This window comes from Embiotoca jacksoni, unplaced genomic scaffold (assembly GCF_022577435.1).
Source record: "Embiotoca jacksoni isolate LCO1_2020_lvr unplaced genomic scaffold, fEmbJac1.0.p SCAF_19, whole genome shotgun sequence".
NCBI lineage: Eukaryota > Metazoa > Chordata > Actinopteri > Embiotocidae > Embiotoca > Embiotoca jacksoni.
In genome coordinates this window covers 8,207,161-8,224,380 of record NW_027185329.1, presented here as the reverse complement: position 1 = coordinate 8,224,380, position 17,220 = coordinate 8,207,161, and the positions used below count along the sequence as shown (strand labels likewise).

At 42.5% G+C, this 17,220-nt stretch overlaps 2 protein-coding genes across 3 annotated transcripts; both read left to right on the top strand.

The window, feature by feature from the left end:
* Positions 1-113: 113 nt before the first annotated feature.
* Positions 114-5,477, top strand: LOC138200562 (mediator of RNA polymerase II transcription subunit 26-like). Of its 2 annotated transcripts, none has more exons than XM_069153347.1 (3): positions 114-454; positions 1,659-1,733; positions 1,839-5,477. In XM_069153347.1, exons 1-3 carry the CDS (start codon positions 374-376, stop codon positions 3,396-3,398), a joined length of 1,716 nt encoding a protein of 571 aa, XP_069009448.1. In that variant the 5' UTR covers positions 114-373; the 3' UTR covers positions 3,399-5,477. The 2 variants fall into 2 exon arrangements, with proteins under 2 accessions (XP_069009448.1, XP_069009447.1); XM_069153346.1 differs by having other exon boundaries at positions 1,656-1,733.
* Positions 5,478-6,016: 539 nt separating this feature from the next.
* On the top strand, positions 6,017-16,375 carry slc35e1 (solute carrier family 35 member E1). Its single transcript, XM_069153345.1, has 6 exons — positions 6,017-6,374; positions 10,249-10,319; positions 13,391-13,528; positions 14,336-14,461; positions 14,590-14,835; positions 15,352-16,375. The coding sequence occupies exons 1-6, from the start codon at positions 6,047-6,049 to the stop codon at positions 15,583-15,585; spliced, it is 1,143 nt and encodes a 380-aa protein (XP_069009446.1). The 5' UTR covers positions 6,017-6,046; the 3' UTR covers positions 15,586-16,375.
* Positions 16,376-17,220: the final 845 nt, after the last annotated feature.

The following is a 17,220-nucleotide window of genomic DNA, read 5'->3' as shown; positions in this document are numbered from 1 at the left end:
CGTGAGCGGCACGCGGAATTGACGCAAACCGACGCCGGTTGCGTAAAAGTCTCCCATCATGCTCTTCGCGAGCGCTTGACGAAAAAAAAAAAAAAAAAAAAAACCCGATGAAAAGGCCGAGGAGGAGGAGGCTACCAGCCGAGGGGGGGGTAGCCGATTCCCGGAGAGGGTTTTTCTGTCCTCGTCGTCCACATTAACAAGGTACTTGACGGGCGACGAAAGAAAACAAAGATAAAAGCATCATAAAACATGATGCCCGCTCCAACAGAAGATCTTCCGTCGGGCCTGTGAGTGTCGGCCGGTTCGCCACCGCCGCCTCTTCGGGGGATTCTTGCTGTCTTGAGTCCGTCCCGACCCGCGACACTGCCAGGCGATGACAGCCGCCCCAGCCGCTCCAGCCACTCCGCAGGTGATGAGAGACCGGCTGCTGCAGGCCATCGACGGCCAGAGCAATGTGAGTACGCCCGCCAGTGTTTTAAGAGGGAACGACGCGGGTGGAGAGCGTGAGACAATAAAGCCGAGCCGGCCTCAGGTTGTCACGGAGGGGTCGAGCAAGTCGAGCCGACTTATTATTGTTTGCCTGCTAATTAGCTGGCTAACAAGTCTCGCCAGCAAAAGTAACTACTACCAGGGATACCGGAGCCCCGGGCTAACTGGGTGCTGTTGGCTGATGTCGGTGTCGTCAAGTTACCTTATTTGTGTACATTTAAGTGCCTTCGGGAGTGGAGACTTGCTCAACTGAGCTACCAGGTAGCAAATGGAAAAACTGTAGGCAAAGTGTGCCCCAGTGGCGAAGAGGTTTCAAATGAAATGAAAAGACTGCTTCATGTTGAATTATTATTATTTATTTTTTTTTACACAGCTTTCAGGAGCATGCTGAGATTTCTTTGGGCATTTTTCCCCAAAGATCTTTTACACTGCATCCCTTGCCTTTACTTAACATGAGTGATGACACTACCATCGTGTGTTACAGCACTGGAAAGATCCATTACAGAAGTGTAACACTGATATTATAGTTATTCTGCACAAGTGGCATTGCCAAGTATTGAATAAACCACCAGCTTCTTGCTAAAGCCAGAGATGATATTTGCTTACGTTAGGAAATGCAAGTTAACTTCTGCAATACATCACTGTCATCCTTTGTCAGAAGGTTTAAACAGATGAAATCTTTATTCCTGGATGTTGCATGTGTAATCTTGTACGCAGAGGCAAACAACTCTACAAACAATGCAATTTAAATCTTGTCCTGTTAATAAGCACACAAATTGCCTGTATTGCATTAAAAGTCAACACACAAATTAAGGACAATAGTATTCTTCTGTGTTCTTGTGGTATTAAAATGGCACATTTGCATCAACTCTCAGTTTGTCACATTGAGCCTGAAACCATCATTTTCAGACATGCAGGTGCAGATTTGAGAGTGTATTCAAATGATGTCTTGTCCTTTTATTAGCCTCTCTTTCTCCCTCTATTGAACCTTTACATAGTTGTCCAATTAAATGTTGGGCCATATTTGCAAAAACAGATGTGTTTACTGAAAAGATTCTGAATGGTACCATCCGTGTACACAACTCTACGTGGACACTGTTATTGTAATTCTGACAACAACTATGATATCTCTGGATTGTGATTTACAAACCATTGTGTATTTTCAGCAGATATGCAACATGGTGGTCGTTGTGGAGGTGATCTCTTTTTTGGAGAAATATCCTATCACCAAAGAGGCACTGGAGGTAGGTTTCATTAAGACGTGCAATCAAAATGTAATGTAGTGGAAGTCTTGCATCTCAGAAGTCAAGCTGCAGCTGCTGTTAAACATCAATCGTATCTTCTTAAAGGAAACGCGTCTTGGAAAGCTCATCAACGATGTCCGGAAAAAAACCAAGAACGAGGACCTCGCAAAAAGGGCCAAGAAGCTCCTGCGAAATTGGCAGAAGCTAATTGAGCCAGGGAAGGGTGAAGTGTTGTCCAAAGGACTCACTGGTGCATCATGGTCTTCCATTGGTGGTGCTCATCCCTGCATCGGCGCTCCAGCTGCCACCCCACCATCAGGTAAAACAGGTCCCGAGCTGAAGAACAGAAATGATTTCAACAACTGCTCCCCACGACGGGAAAAGGCGAGCAACAGGAAACGCAAGGGTGACCAGAAGGACGGACAGCTCTTACCAGCCAAGATATCCAAAACGACTCTTCATGATAAAATACAGAACTCGAAACAGCTGCCAACCAATGGCATTGGTGGCGTCTCTGAAATTTTTACAGATGCTCGTGCACGCCAGCCTTTAGACAGGGAGATTTCTGAGCCTTTGGACGGTGACATGCCGAATAAAATCCCTGTCAATGCTGTAAAACCTCATTCAAGTGCCCCGGGATACAGCAAGCCTCCTAGCACTTCTTCTTTGCTTAAAGCATCAGTTCTGCAGCAGCAAGCCAGACAGGAGCAAGCCGCCTCTGGGGGGCAGTATCGACCCAGAAGCCCACGCTGCTCCTTGCACAGTCCTCAGAGTCCAAAGCAGGAAGCGGTTATCAAACAAACTGCACCCCAAGCACAGAGTATTTCTAGCCCCAGTGCGAGGCCTGGGACTGCGGACACCTCTGGGCTGGGTCCGTCTCCGCAGCCATTCAATGTTTGCGTTCAGGGTTTTCACACTGATGGTTCATGGTCTGCAGATCTGGACTCTCAAAGCAGGCCTCCCAATACTTCACTTCACAACTCAACTGCCTCCCCCTGCAGTGACACGGTCAGTTTGGAAGATGAGGGTCCTGCAAGCAATACAGGGAAAAGACAAAAATACAGGCCGAAGGATTATGTGGTAAATTTAGATGGACAGACTGTAGAAGACGGCACTAAACCAGTCAGGTTAAAAGACAGGAGACTGACTTTTGACCCCGTAACGGGACAGATCAAAACCTCCTTTCAGAAGGACTCTCTCCAGGAGGGGGGGGTCAGACTGGCAGGTCAGTGGTCTGAACAGCCGAAGCAGAATCCACCAGTTCCTCCCAGTCCCTTCCAGCAGACAGAGTGGAAAGAGCTGTCGAGGAGCGAAATCATCAAGTCGTACCTTAGCCAGCAAAGCAATGTGCTGTCATCATCGGGTGCCCACACGTCCGGCGCACATTTTTTCATGACAGAGTTCTTGAAAAAGGAGGAACACAGGTGTAAAGATGCCAAGAAAACACACGCGTTGGCTTCAGACGTCCCAACTAGGGAGCTACCGGGAGTTAGCAGGGAGGTCAGCAATGAAGACCTGAGCAGATTAAACACACAACACTGGTCTGGGGTTAACGGTTGCTACGACACAAAGGGTAGCTGGTACGACTGGACACAGTGCATCTCCTTAGACCCGCATGGAGATGAGAGCAGGTTAAACATACTGCCCTACGTCTGTCTAGACTGAAACTGAAGGCAAGTGTCTGATTTGGGAAGTTGTAACTTGCCTTCGCCGTGCAGCAGCGCTGCTGCTTCATACCATAGGTGGAAATGGAATAAATATGCTGCCTGCTCGTGTGCGCGTGTTGGAGCACAGAGGGTGTTGATCAGTGTTTTTCTAAGTGGGTGAACATTGTGTGTGGACAGGGCGGAGGGGAAAGGCTATGCATTTTCTGACCTTTTTCGTTATTAGTGTTTTAATAACTGTACAGAGTAAGTTTACGAAGCCAACAGAAGAGCAGCTCCAATACCCGCCATGTTTTAAATGGGAGAGATCATACACGGATTCATTTTAAGTTAATCTCCTGTCTCGTGGAATGTGACTTTACCGAACCTCCTGCATCCAGTCACGTTCAGTTGACAGTACAGTATTTTTTAATTTACATTTTATGTATCAAAAACTGTGACCTAATCAGCTGTCCTTTTACAGCGTACAGTTGTAAGCTGAATAATCGGAGCAGACATCCGATGATACGTCCGCTGGGGTGGTTTTCGTTCGCATTAGCTTCCGCATCATGAACAAGGAAATTTAGCCGTTAAAGCTTAAATAAATGCTCTCCTCATTGCCAGTGTTATTACCAAATTATCAGCTGTTAGTTCTGTGAAAAACATGTATCATTGCCTCTTCTTGAACTGCTGTCCCCATGTTGCATGCCTGCCTCAGTGACTTTTAGTAGAATGAAAAACTGACAGATGAGTTTTAAAACATTTGAATATTTTTCTCGTTTGCTGTTGGAGTGACATGATGCCAGATATGACAGCAGATTGAGCCAAAAGGAGAAAAAAAAAAAAAAAAAAAAAAAAGCGGGGAAGAACCATTACAGCTAATACAGAAATGTGGCTGTCGTGTATGATATTTATTTACATATTCATTTTTTTTTTTAGGATTTGCATACATGTTCCGGGTACCTGAAATCATCTTTTGTTGGATTTCTTTGTTCAGATTTGGTTCAGTGATGCAGCAGTGACTTTCCAAATTTTGCCTGCTGGTATACTAACCTACTCTGTGTTGCACAGAAAACAAAAAAAACTCCAGAACGACACATTTTTATACTGATTTTATTTTAAACTTGCCTTTTCCCTTTACTGTGTATCTAGGTTGTAAAATATGAATCGGAACAGCACGGCAGATCATGCTTAAAGCTTGCATCTTTGTACTGTCAGGAAGAAGTGAAGAATAAATTGACATGCTGGATAAAGTACTTAAAAGCATTCCTTTAGATATTGTTTGCCTTATGGAAATCTGTGTTTTCCCTAAAGACAGAGCCTTAGTGAATGTACAGGTATTGGCCTTTTGCGTTCAGTCGAATGCAGAAGAGAACATATTTGCTACCTAGTCCTTTAAGTGGACATGTTAATATGTGTTAATAAAAAAAACTGAAGGAAGGATTTATGATTATTTGTCTTCTCTTTAGGTGTTTCGAGGGAATCTTTACAGATTGCAATTAATCACAATACTCCAACAGAAAGCTGAATGTCCACCGTGAAGGATCTGTGCTGGTTCTGCACGTGATTCACTCTTCTCTGAATTTTCCTTCATGCTCAGGATGTGGAGAATTTGGAGGAAAACAAGATTCCCATGCTAATGACAAAACTGAACAATTACCAATGCACTCTTGGATGCCTTTTTTCTGGTGTAAATGCAATTGGAGCTGATTTAATGACTTAATCAAGCTTAATGTTGAACTGAAAAAACACAATTGTTGACAACTTTTTTAAATAATTGTCATTTTTCAGAAAAAAAACATGCCCAAAATACACAATATCTGAAGAGTGTGTTTTTTGGATTGTTTTTAGACACTGAATGGACTAAACACTTAATTTAGTTAATTGCAGGTCAAAATTGCCTTTAGGCCTTTTCCTATCTTGTGTATGAGAGTTAATCAAATTCTGTTTTAAGGTCTGAGCATGTGAGCATGAATGAATGTTCAAAGTGCTCAGTTCCCATTTTATGTCATTCAAACTGAAACTACAGTCCGTTACACAGCTAGCTCCACCCCTGCTCATTTTGCAATTGCTTTGTAATGAAACGTGGCATTATGAAATAAAAAATAAATCATAATAAATGGTCATTAGTTGGTGTGACATGAAAACAGACTTTGCAAAGATGATATTTTTCAAGACAAAGCTGGGATGAAATTAAAAAAAAATGCAGTAAACTCAGAAGAAACCAGTTGAAATAACATTTTATAATAGTTTTAAGAATGTCTCGGGGTTATTTTACCCTACTGTGGTACATATTTAATTTGATTTGTTATTTTATACCTTGTTTTTTAGTTTATTTAACTACATTACTTTAATATTCAGCGAACGGGTCTGTCCAAAAGAAAATTGCTTTTTTTTGTGCACTTCTTGCTGTGGTGAGTTTTTGTTTTTTGTAAAGTTTTGAAGCTTTTGATGAAATTTTAAAATGGTAAGATTTTACATTTCCAGTTCCAGTTCATAAACGCGCGTTCACGTGGGCACTTTTATTTTGAAGGGGGGGGGTAACCGGAAGCGGCGCGCTTCACTCTCCCGTTGTTCGGCTTTGACGACCTGACGAGGGGGAAGCAGCGCCGCCCTCCCCCCGGCGCAGGCACGACGCGCACCGCCGCTGACTCGTCACTCCGCTGGAAGATGGCTGCGGTGGAGCGGACCCCGGTCAGGGAAGGGATCCGGATAGTTTCGCTGTGCGTGTGCTGGTACACGGTCAGCTCGGGGGGCAACATCGTGAACAAAATCATCCTCAATGGATTCCCGTACCCGGTCACGGTCTCTCTGTTCCACATCATCTCCATCGTCGTCTTCCTCCCGCCGCTGCTGCGGGCTTGGGGAGTCCCCAAAACAGAACTGCCGAACAGGTACTACCGGTGGTACATCCTGCCTTTAGCTTTCGGGAAATACTTCGCGTCGGTGTCGGCTCACTTCAGCATATGGAAAGTGCCCGTGTCGTACGCGCACACCGGTGAGTACTACGGCGGCTTCTGTGTGAATGTGGTGGGGAAAAAAAACACACAAAAAAAAAAAACCCGCGCGGCCACCGGAGAGCCCGCCGGCGGCAACTTTGATGATGTGTCTCCCCGTCAGCTGACGTTAGCTCCGCGGCTAGCAGCTAACGCTGGGCATTTAACTAGCTCGTGGGCCACGGGTGGATTTGTCCTTCCGCTCGTGGACAGACGGGCTTTCATGGGAATCATTAATTATATTTTTTTTTTTTACCTCGTGTCCTTTTTTTTAACTATAAATTGCTGCGCTTTTAGACTCCTCCTTTTTAGAGGAACTAAGTGACTCCTGTTAGCTAGCTAGCCAACTTAATTGCACGGCCGTGGGGAAGGGGGGGAATAAGGGGGGGGGGGGTCCATGTCCGCGGGATAAAATCACATCACTGATCCTCGTGTAATTGATTTTCCTCCACGTGGAAACAGTTTTGAAGTTACCTACTGACGAATTCAGTTAAGTAACCCCCACATATACAAGAGTCCTTTGATAAATCCTTTTTTTTTTTAAATTTAATTTTAATTAATTTATTTTTTTAATCAAGAGTTTTAACCTTCAGAGGTGGAAGACGTCAACAACAGTATAGAAATACAAGTGAAGCTCCTGCATTTAAAGTTTTCTATTTAAGTAAAAGCATCCAAATATTATTAAAAGTAAATTAACCCCTTATGCATAGCTGCTCATTTAAGAATAAATTAAATTTAAAAGGATTAATTTCTGCATTATTTTTGGTAAATGTTTGGGTAACTTTAACAGCTGTTACCCAGTTGCTTAATCTGCACGTTATAATTTATTCAGTCATACATATATAGTGATACGGTGTGTTGTATCAAGTCGAGTTTTATTTATTTATTTGACTAAAATATTGTACGAAGTACAGACGGAACCAAAACAAATCATACTTGAAACCAATTAAGCTATTAGAAATGTATTAAGCCCTGAAACAATTAAGCAATAAGAACAATATCCAGCAAAAAAATAACACATGGGGATATACATTAGCAGCAATTAATATTAAAATTCATAATAAAAATGGATTTAAAATTAGAATCGGCCCGAATCAAGAAACGCCAAGTACGTTTTCAGTCTAGTTTTGAACATTGGTGGAAAAGTTGATGACCTGATCTGAAGCTGGAGGCAGATCCAAAGTTAAGCTGGGGCTGCTCGATTTTAGCACTTATACACAAACAATAAAATCTTGAAATGAATATGAGATAAGGCTATTGAGACCAGCGAAAATTCACATTACATCAGCATAAAAGTGGGAAACGGAAGGGATAAATACATTTCAAGAAATATAAATACTAACTCTCGAAAATTATATACACTTATCAAATTAACGCAAATATTTAAAACAGGACGGCGGCAACAGTGTTAAAGTAAGCGATTACTTCTCTGATAAATGTGGTGTAGTTAAAAGTACATCACTCCCTCAATAATGTAGAAATATAAAGTAGTGTATTAACTGCAGTAGTTCAGTAAATCTACATTTACTTTTAGTTCAATGTTTGTTCTTGTTGGAATAGATTAACTTTGATTACATCAGCAATGGTAAACTTGATGAATAAAATGCCTCATTATGATGTGATATAAATGACGGTCTTCAGAATCTGCACATTAGCGGCTCGAAGAACAACCGAACATGAATGAATGTTATCGTGTTTCTCGCAGGCTGCTGTTAGTCTGCATCACCTAATAAGAGGTATCCGACTCTATAGTAAGACCTGCGAGTAAAACAGTTCTCATAACTATTGATTTATTTTGATCCCTTTTATCCACTACATCTTCCGGAGATCCACACAACCAAACATTACATCATGCAAACCTCATGATAATCTCAAATCATCCGTGTTGCCCTGAAATAGAAGTACGTACACCTGAAAAGACAAAACTTTTTTTGCAGGTCGGACCTCCTCTAAACCAAAGATCCGGTTGTGTTTTAAGAGCATCCAGCAGCCGCTAGATTTATGGCAGGGCTGTTATCTTTAACTTCATGTACCTAAATAAACCCACTGTTTACTAATGCCAGTACTTTGTTTTGAACTCAAATCATGTAAGATACCTTGAAATCGGGCTGTGCGACGTGGACAGAATCAAACGTTCTTTAACAAATACCTCGAATTTTGATTTTGCGGCAAAATTTTAGGAATGACAGCTGGTGCTTTTTTTTTTAAATAAAATATTGGCACAATGATTGTTTGATTAATAATCAACAGTAAAATGGATAAACACAAATAACGGAAGAACTAGAGCAGTCTGGTCAGTTTAGAAAAGGACATCACTTTTTATTGTAATGCAGCCTTAAAGGAAAAGACCACACTAATACACGTCACGATGATTCCCAAGATTTAAGACTTTTCCAGTCTCATATCACGATATCGATATAATGTCAATATACTGGCCAGCCCTAACTTGAAATGAAACTCATTTTTCTCATTGTGAGCCTCTTGCCACGCCACTTTATTTTTGTACCCAATTTGAGAACAATATCTGTCAACAAAAACAAATTCCATTTGTGATCATGGGCTAGCGTCTCCTCTCACTCCTTTAACTGGTTTTGCCGGATTGTTCTAGTTACCTCGATAAATCCCATCTGGGCCGATTCAGCTGCAATACAGTCCTGCAGTAACGCCGACCTTCATGGAGGATATAATGCTCCGTTTGTTGTCTGAGAGAGGTTTTTGATTCAAGGGGTACAACTTTCGGTGCTAATGAAGTGTTGCATTTTATAGTGAGAGGTGTTTCGCATGAAGTGTACCCTTAAGTTGACCAGCTGCCAAAAGCGCCTCCAAATTGATCAAGGTGGTGAAATAACGCCTCTAAAATAACAGAAACTGAACATTTAAAGCATTCAAATTGACTACATTTGGTCCAGACGGACGTGGCTACTTGAACTTGAAACTGAGTGTTTGGTCAAATCTGTAAATAAAATGTCCATCTGCTCTTCTAATAGTTTGTTCTGACTTCAACTCAAAGTAAACTTTAAATGAAACTATTCCACATCTGTTCAGACCTCGAAACTATTTCAAAGGTTGTCTGATTTGGGCGCCACAGCAGCCATGTCAAGGTCATTACAGCCTGAAAGTCCTTGTTTTACTTTAGTGACTCTCCTCTGTCTTCGTGCTCTAACAGTGCTGACTCGACGGGATGTCACAATCTTAACTATTAATAATCATTCCAAATATTTGCGATTAACGATCTTATGGTGTTTTTTAAAAATGATTTTTATGCCACTGTTAAACATTAAGAGAAAAAAAAAAGAGACATTTATTGGCATTGAACATTGAAATATATAAGTACAAATTTCTTTGTAAACAAAAATTGCACAGGTCAGATATGACTTCAAGAACCGCGGTGTACAGTTAATACATACAAACATATAAAACATGACGTTTCTGTTTGTTTCAATCAGCCATTTTAATACAAATGAACAGAAACAATTCTGATTTTGATTGATATAGTTGCCGTCTGCTCACGTAATTGCGATTATGTTAATAATTGTGACGGGCTTAGCTGACTCCAGTTGTGCTAGTTTTAAAGTACGTATGTGTTGATCATTAAAAGTACTTTGCATATCTCCGCTGTCGAGTCGTCGTCTTGCGTTATTCATGGCACACGCAGGGACAAACCTAATCGTACGTCAGTCGCCGCTCAAATGAAGCACCAGTAGAAGAGCTGTGTTGACAAGTGGAGTGTTTGACAGAGGCGTGTGCCCTGCCCTGACGCAGGAGCCTTTTACAGTTCAAGACTTTTATTCTGTACCTGCCGCTGTTGGCTTGTTTGTTCAAGAAAACACACTGACACTGTCTCTTTTTTTCCCCCGTCTCTTGTTACTTTCACAGTCAAAGCCACAATGCCAATATGGGTTGTGCTGCTATCGAGAATAATCATGAAGGAGAAGCAGACCACAAAGGTGAGTAGGTCCAACACGGCAAACACAGCACAAGGCCCCCCTCTGTTTCAGCCCGTGTCCGAGACTCAGCAGTGGTGATGTGGCACAGCGTTGCGCCTCCGCTGCAGCTCGTATTACGGCCGTCTGCAGGGGCTTTTGTCCCTGGAGTTGATGGGACGTCCTGTGGGAGAACTTTGTATTTACACCAGCCGGCCACTTGATAAATCCCCATGTCAACGGACTGCTTTTTATATTTTAGGGGGCAGTTTGTGTTTATGCATGTCTGTTATCTGTCATGCATAGTGTGATGGTATGCAGTTGTGCAGGTGGCTTAATATTTCCAGAGCAGCTGGCACAGTTCTGTGAGAACCAGAGGGAGAGCTAGCTTCCACTTTCTGGCTGAAGGGTCCGGTGTTATATGCAACCATACTCCTCCACAAACAAAAGGCAACACCGTGGGAGGAATTTGCGGTTGATGAACAGGTAGTTCAACTTGAATGATTGTAATTAAGCCATTTTGTTAGCAAGACATATTTGTTACATGGTTATGTGGACAGTATTGAAATGATATTGCTGGATTGTGTTGCTCTGCAGCTAAAGATGATTTTTTTTACTGTTTTGCCGGTTATTTTCTCAACTAATCAATTGTTTGTGTCAATAAAGTGTAAGATAAAAGTGAGAAATGTCCATCACAATTACCAATACCCTGAGGTGATGTCATCTCTTTGGACTGTCATCTGTCATCATAATAAAACAACAAACACTCAGAGGAGAAGCTGGAAGAAATCAATATTTGGATTGTTTTTTTCTTTAAACTAACACTTGTATATCCAATTAAGAAACCTTACAAGTTAATTGACAAACTATGATGAACATCCACTGTAGTATTCTGTCAGACTGTTGATCATAATGTAGTTCTACATTTATTCGAAGTCGTTTTTATTGAGGTAGTTAGTTATTGGTTTCATGCTGAGGGTAAGTGCCCAGGCCACCTGGAGACACCCGAACACCCAGTAGCAGTGTGATACATTAGTCGCACATAAACAAGAACAACACTTCTTACATTATATCACAGACCAAGAGCTCCGAATCTCTTTTCCTGTCTGTACAGCATATAACACCCTCTGACTTTAGACTGTGCCGTTATAACGTCTACAATTTTTTTGACCCGGACTATTATTAATGAATCAGTGTTTCAAACAAAAACAAAAAAACTTCGTTGGGGCCCGGGGCAACTAAAATATCAGACACATCTGAGGTGTCGCTTCATTTTCGGTCCTGACGGGGGAAGATTTGAGAGTCTGTGTTTGCTCAATGTGAATGAGGAGACTGAGAGACTAACATCAGCTTGTCATGTTTGCCCGACAGTTGAGCGGTCAGACAGGACGGGCCCACAGGCAGCAGCAGGTTACACTGTACCACACTGAGAAACCTGAAGGTGTATGAAACGCACAAGAACATGTGACAGACTAAATATGCACTTAACCAAATTATTGAAACTCAAATTAGTGTCTATATATACATGACTCACCTTTACCAGGCACACATGTACAATCTAATGCAGTCCAATATAACTGCTCAGCCACAACATCTATCCTTATGACACGCTTTATGATTTTTTTTTCTTCTTTTTTTTTTTTCAATATGCAAATTGAAATACATGAATTATATGTTTTCTATTGAGTTATTTGTTGAACATGGTGGACTGTTTGATATTGCCGGTGTTTCCAATTTCCTCCCTACATCAGGGAGGAGATTGGAAACCCCTTAGTCCAATACAGTGAAGTACACCAGCAAAGAGCTAAAACATGCCATTTAATTATTATCTAATGTACCCAATAAAATGGGCCCCAGGTCCGTTTGATTGAATATTATCCTTCTCAAATGCACTTGTTTCAGCTGCACCTTTTCCTTCTTCAGTGCAGAAAACCTTCAGGAAGAACTTTTCAAAATAAGTCTGATCGTCTAAAATGGGTCAAAAATGTAGGTCTCTACCGAAATAGACGAGGCCTCTCCTGTTGTTCAGGGTTGCCAGCCTTCGTGTTCTTGTCTTATAACAATAAGTGGATTGGCATTCATTGGATACGGCAGCATGTTTGGTGTGTAGACGGAAGATAATCCTGTTAACGTTTGAACATGTTGCTCCAGGAAGCTGCTTCCTTGTCGCGCGTCCCGTTAAGAGACTGTTTAAAGGGTCAGTGGTTTTGTGTTCCAGTCAGTACTGCCTGGGTGACAATAAATACTTGTATTTTGGGGGAAGAGAGGGGGGGGGGTGAGTGGGGTTGGGCCCAATTTCTGTCTGCCAACCTGCTTTTTCTTTCTTTTTTTTTGTCCGTCTGACTCGTGTTGTTTTATGATTCTCAGCTTTTTGCAAGTACGAAAGGAATAACCTGAACAATGAAACTGTGAGAGTTTAATCATTTGAGGGCTTTAAATTGGTACTCTGCACTGTAATTTCTCACTTTCACGCTGAGTGGTTGGTTGAGTAGAGCAGTGGGTGCACAAGTGGGTTTCATAACAAATGCAGGTCACTTCTCATGATCCAACAATTTCTACATGCAAATTAAACTGGCATCTCCACCTGTTAGTTTAATTTCCAGGAATGTCTAACAGAGAAAAGCAAATCATCAGGAATTATAAGCTTGAATAAGAGCGTTTGTGGAAAGATTTAGCACCATTTGCACCAGGTGCAATTGCACCATTGTTTAGGTGTGTATATGTATATATTCATTCATTTCTAGGCTGTAAATATGTCTGTTTATGTTTTATATGTCTATTTATGTCTTGTCTGTTTTGTTTTGGACGCTGAGAGCGAAGCTACAAACGGGAGTCAAATTCCTTGTACGTGTTAACATACCTGGCCAATAAAGCGATTCTGATTCTGAAAACAATTAAGTAATTGACGAATCACTGCAGCTCTACACTTCAGTATAATAACCACCTGGGTCTTGGACTACAGATTGGGAAACACTGTCAGCAGCAGGAAGTGATATTTGACTCGTAAACTGCCTTTAGAAATAAGCACCTTAAGGTGCTGTATGTATTTGTTTCTGCTGACTCGGCCCTCTGTCTCTGTGCGGTCCCGGTCGTAGGTGTACGTCTCGCTCATCCCCATCATCGGTGGAGTGCTGCTGGCCACCGTGACCGAGCTGTCCTTCGATGTTTCGGGACTGATCAGCGCTCTGGCCGCCACCCTCTGCTTCTCTCTGCAGAACATCTTCTCGAAAAAGGTAAATCACCCTCATGTTGACATGCGCCACGTGATCAGCATCTTCCTCACGGCCCCGTTACAACTCATTGTTTTGTTTTTTTCCCCCCTGGAGAACATCATAATCAATCAGCAACAATTGGAACAGACATGCCAATTCTTTAGTACAGATCACACAGTTTCACCGACCATGTTCTGTGTCTCCCTCATGGAGCTCCAAGCTCAACTTTGGGCTGCTGTTGCAACTCTTCTACAAAGGGATCAGGTTCCAGTCGCGCTGGGATTGGCGGGTTTCACAATCAACTTTGTGTCTTTCGCACAGAGCCGTTTTGAAGCTTGTTTTCAGTGTAGTCAATGTGTGTTTCTCCGTGGCCCACTAGCCACATAGATTGTCCATGACTAAAGAGGGACAGTCCTACTTGCTTACATCCTCATATGTCTATGGTTCAGACATCTGAAGCTCAAAGATGTTTAACTGAGCTTTATCCGTCATGTCACACGCACGGCAGGCAGCCTCTTGTGGGCTATAAAAACATTGAAAAGGTTGATATCTGGCCAACTGACTGCCAGTTTAACAGGGGCGGGTCAAGTTGACTCATTTTCTGGTCCACATGTTAATAGTTAGTTTTTTTCCCCCCATTTATTTGCCAAAATAATTTTTCTTTTTCTGCTAAAACACTTGCCCTCTTTGATTTTATTACTTTCAATATGTCTATAGAGAACAACAGAAAGATCCAACACTTAAAATAACCTTTACATCTACTTTATGTGAGTCTTATTTATTCTTTCACCACCTTTTTTTCCGAACTGATTGTTTTTCCTTTTGAAGGTACTGCGTGACACAAGGATCCACCACCTGAGACTCCTCAACATCCTGGGCTTTAATGCTGTGATCTTCATGCTTCCCACCTGGGTTCTGGTGGACCTCTCTGTGTTTCTGGTCAACGGGGACCTGGTGAGTTGCAGTAAAAATTATTTTAGTATTGGTATATGTTTTGGTGGCTGAGTGCAGCAGCTTATAAGCTTCTTTTTTTTTTTTTTTACGACTGTGAACGCTATCTTTAAGTAACTTCTCCTTTTCAGTCTGAAGTCTCAGAATGGACGGGCACCTTCGTCCTCCTGCTCATCAGCGGCTTCTGCAACTTTGCCCAGAACGTCATCGCCTTCAGCGTGCTCAACCTCGTCAGTCCGCTCAGCTACGCCGTCGCCAACGCCACCAAGAGGATCATGGTCATCAGCATCTCGCTGTTTATGCTACGCAACCCCGTCACCCTCACAAATGTCCTGGGTATGATGACGGCTATAGTCGGGGTGTTCCTGTACAACAAGGTGAGTGTCCCCAACCACTGGATGTTAACTGGTAAGGCTGGGATTAAGGAAGAGGAACACATGAGATGAAGAGCTTAGAATTAGAGGGAAGGTGTCGCGGGGAAATGTTGGCGAGACGGCAAAGAAAAACTCACCTGTTGGTCCTTTACATGAAACCTCTTTCTTTTGCAGCACGAGCTCATTGACTTTCTTCAGCTCACGTTAAATGCAGTGTGTTTTAAATATGGATATTCCTCTTGAAACGGCACAACACAGATGTTGTTCTCCGTACTGAGTCTGCATGGTTGTGATCTGCTTCTTTACCGGCCTTTAGCTCCCTGTGCGCCCCCTATTGTGATTGTAGCTGCTCTTCATTGGCTTTAATATAAATTGGGACTTTATTTACCCTCTTGGAGAATTGTTTGACCCACCCAGACTCTTCAGGGTCAATGGGCTGCCACAGTGCAGCGCCAGAGGAACGACGTTAAAGACACCCAGTCATTTAAAACCCATTTGCCCTTCTCCTCTGCCAAACAGGCCAAGTTTGACGCCAACAGGCAGAAGAAGCTGCTGCCGAGCGACAAGCAGGACCTGATGTCCTTTGACAACCCGGCGCTGGAGAAGATCCAGGCCAACGGGTCAGTGCCTTTCTCCCACGGCTCAGAGCAGCAGCAGCAGCACAACTGGAACAACGTGCTGACCGACCACTTCCAGTACAGCCGGCAGGCCTACACGACAAACTACAGCAGCAACCACCAGTACGTGGTGTAAAGGTGGAGTCGTCCTCGCTGCGGGTAGCTGTCATAGACATTACTGTGTGTAGCCGCCCTCTCTGCAGCGGGTCTTCACCGCCCGCTCACAACCCGAGACTGAAGGCAAGTGCTGTTTGTTCTGGATATTAAGAAAGAGTCGGTCATGACGGGCCAGAGATGTGACCTCTGCCACCACCACCTCCACCCACACACACACCCCCACACCCCCCCACACCCCCTCCCTCTGAAATTTATTTTCTGACAGCTTTGCTGCATGTCACTGTTTATTTATTACTTCGGTACCGACAGTATGGGATGGTTTGAGAGAAAACAAAACTTAGATAAGCCATTTTCAGACACGTCGATACGGATTAAGCCATGATATGCAGACACAGAAGTGTGCCACAGCAGGTAGACGCATGGAAGGCAGGTGAAAAACCTTTTCCACGTGACTGTCTGGAAATGTTTGAGTTTTGTTTTCACATCCAGCCGGGATTTGTTTCGGGGTTATTTTGTTAACTTTCAGAGGAAAAGGCTGTCATCTGTAGAATCAGTCGGGTCATGTTCGGTAAAAGGCCTTCATGTTTTTGGGTTTTGGCATTTTATGTTCAGGATATCATCATTTTTCTTCATCAGGCACTTGTCATGATTTGAGGAGAAACAAACTGTTCACACTGTCCTCAGTGAATAAACGTTTAGGCCTGAGGCTGATGGTCAGGTTTAGTAGATTCGGTTAGAAAACCCACAAACCATTTTTTTCCCACCACAAAATGAAGTACTTTAAACCTGTAATGCTTCTTTATGCTGAATTTGAAAAGAAAAAAGAAAAAAAAAAATGTTTTTTACATTTTTCTAGCGAGAATGGTTTAGTAGTGACAGCTTGCATAAAAAAAAAAAAAAAAAAAAAAAGGCTGTTGCTACATGTAAAATATGTACAAACTCACCTCGAAATGTTCTGAAATGCTGAAAACCTCGATTCGGCACGTGAAATTATATAAGCAACAGCTATTTTTTTGCATGGGATCTTGGTGAGCCAGTGTTATTTGATCAGAGGTGGCAGCGTGGCTCGACAGACGCAACTGTCAGTCGGGTCGCTGTTTTGGTCCCGAATGAAATGTATTCACATCAACTGAATGCATTACCATGAGACGTGGCACTTGCGCTCATGTCTCTGCTTCAGATGACTTCTAATAACTTTGGTGATTCCTTTTTAAATCTAATCAGGCCAAACTTGACATTTGTCTCTTATTTTGGTTTGTGACTAAAAAAAAAAACTACGTAATGCATTTCTTATCTGCTTCAGCTGTACTTTCTTTCGTGCTAATTAGCCAATGCTAACATGGTGAACATTATACTTTAATAAATCTCGACATGTTAGCGTTGCCATTGTGAGCGTTTTAGCGTGCTAATATTAGCAATGATAAAATACAAGTTCAGCCTTCGAGCCCTCTTGCTTGGCCGTAGACTGTCGACACGAGACGCAACTGCTGATGTGACTTTGACCCGCTGCAACCCAATAAACGCTCTGGCATTACAAAGCTCGTTCACAAATGCAAGTGCCTGATGAACAAAAAAAAATGAACAAAAAAAACAAAACAAAAATCTGTTCCCCGCGTCTGCCAGAAGCGGATGCTCGTGAACGTTTTGCACATGC

Coding starts and splice junctions, on each gene's coding strand:
- slc35e1 (XM_069153345.1), top strand. CDS start 6,047: ATGGCTGCGGTGGAGCGGACCCCGGTCAGGGAAGGGATCCGGATAGTT. Junction 13,529..14,335: donor AGAACATCTTCTCGAAAAAG/GTAAATCACCCT, acceptor TTCCTTTTGAAG/GTACTGCGTGACACAAGGAT. Junction 14,836..15,351: donor GGGTGTTCCTGTACAACAAG/GTGAGTGTCCCC, acceptor TCTGCCAAACAG/GCCAAGTTTGACGCCAACAG.
- LOC138200562 (XM_069153346.1), top strand. CDS start 374: ATGACAGCCGCCCCAGCCGCTCCAGCCACTCCGCAGGTGATGAGAGAC. Junction 455..1,655: donor CCATCGACGGCCAGAGCAAT/GTGAGTACGCCC, acceptor GTGTATTTTCAG/CAGATATGCAACATGGTGGT. Junction 1,734..1,838: donor TCACCAAAGAGGCACTGGAG/GTAGGTTTCATT, acceptor ATCTTCTTAAAG/GAAACGCGTCTTGGAAAGCT.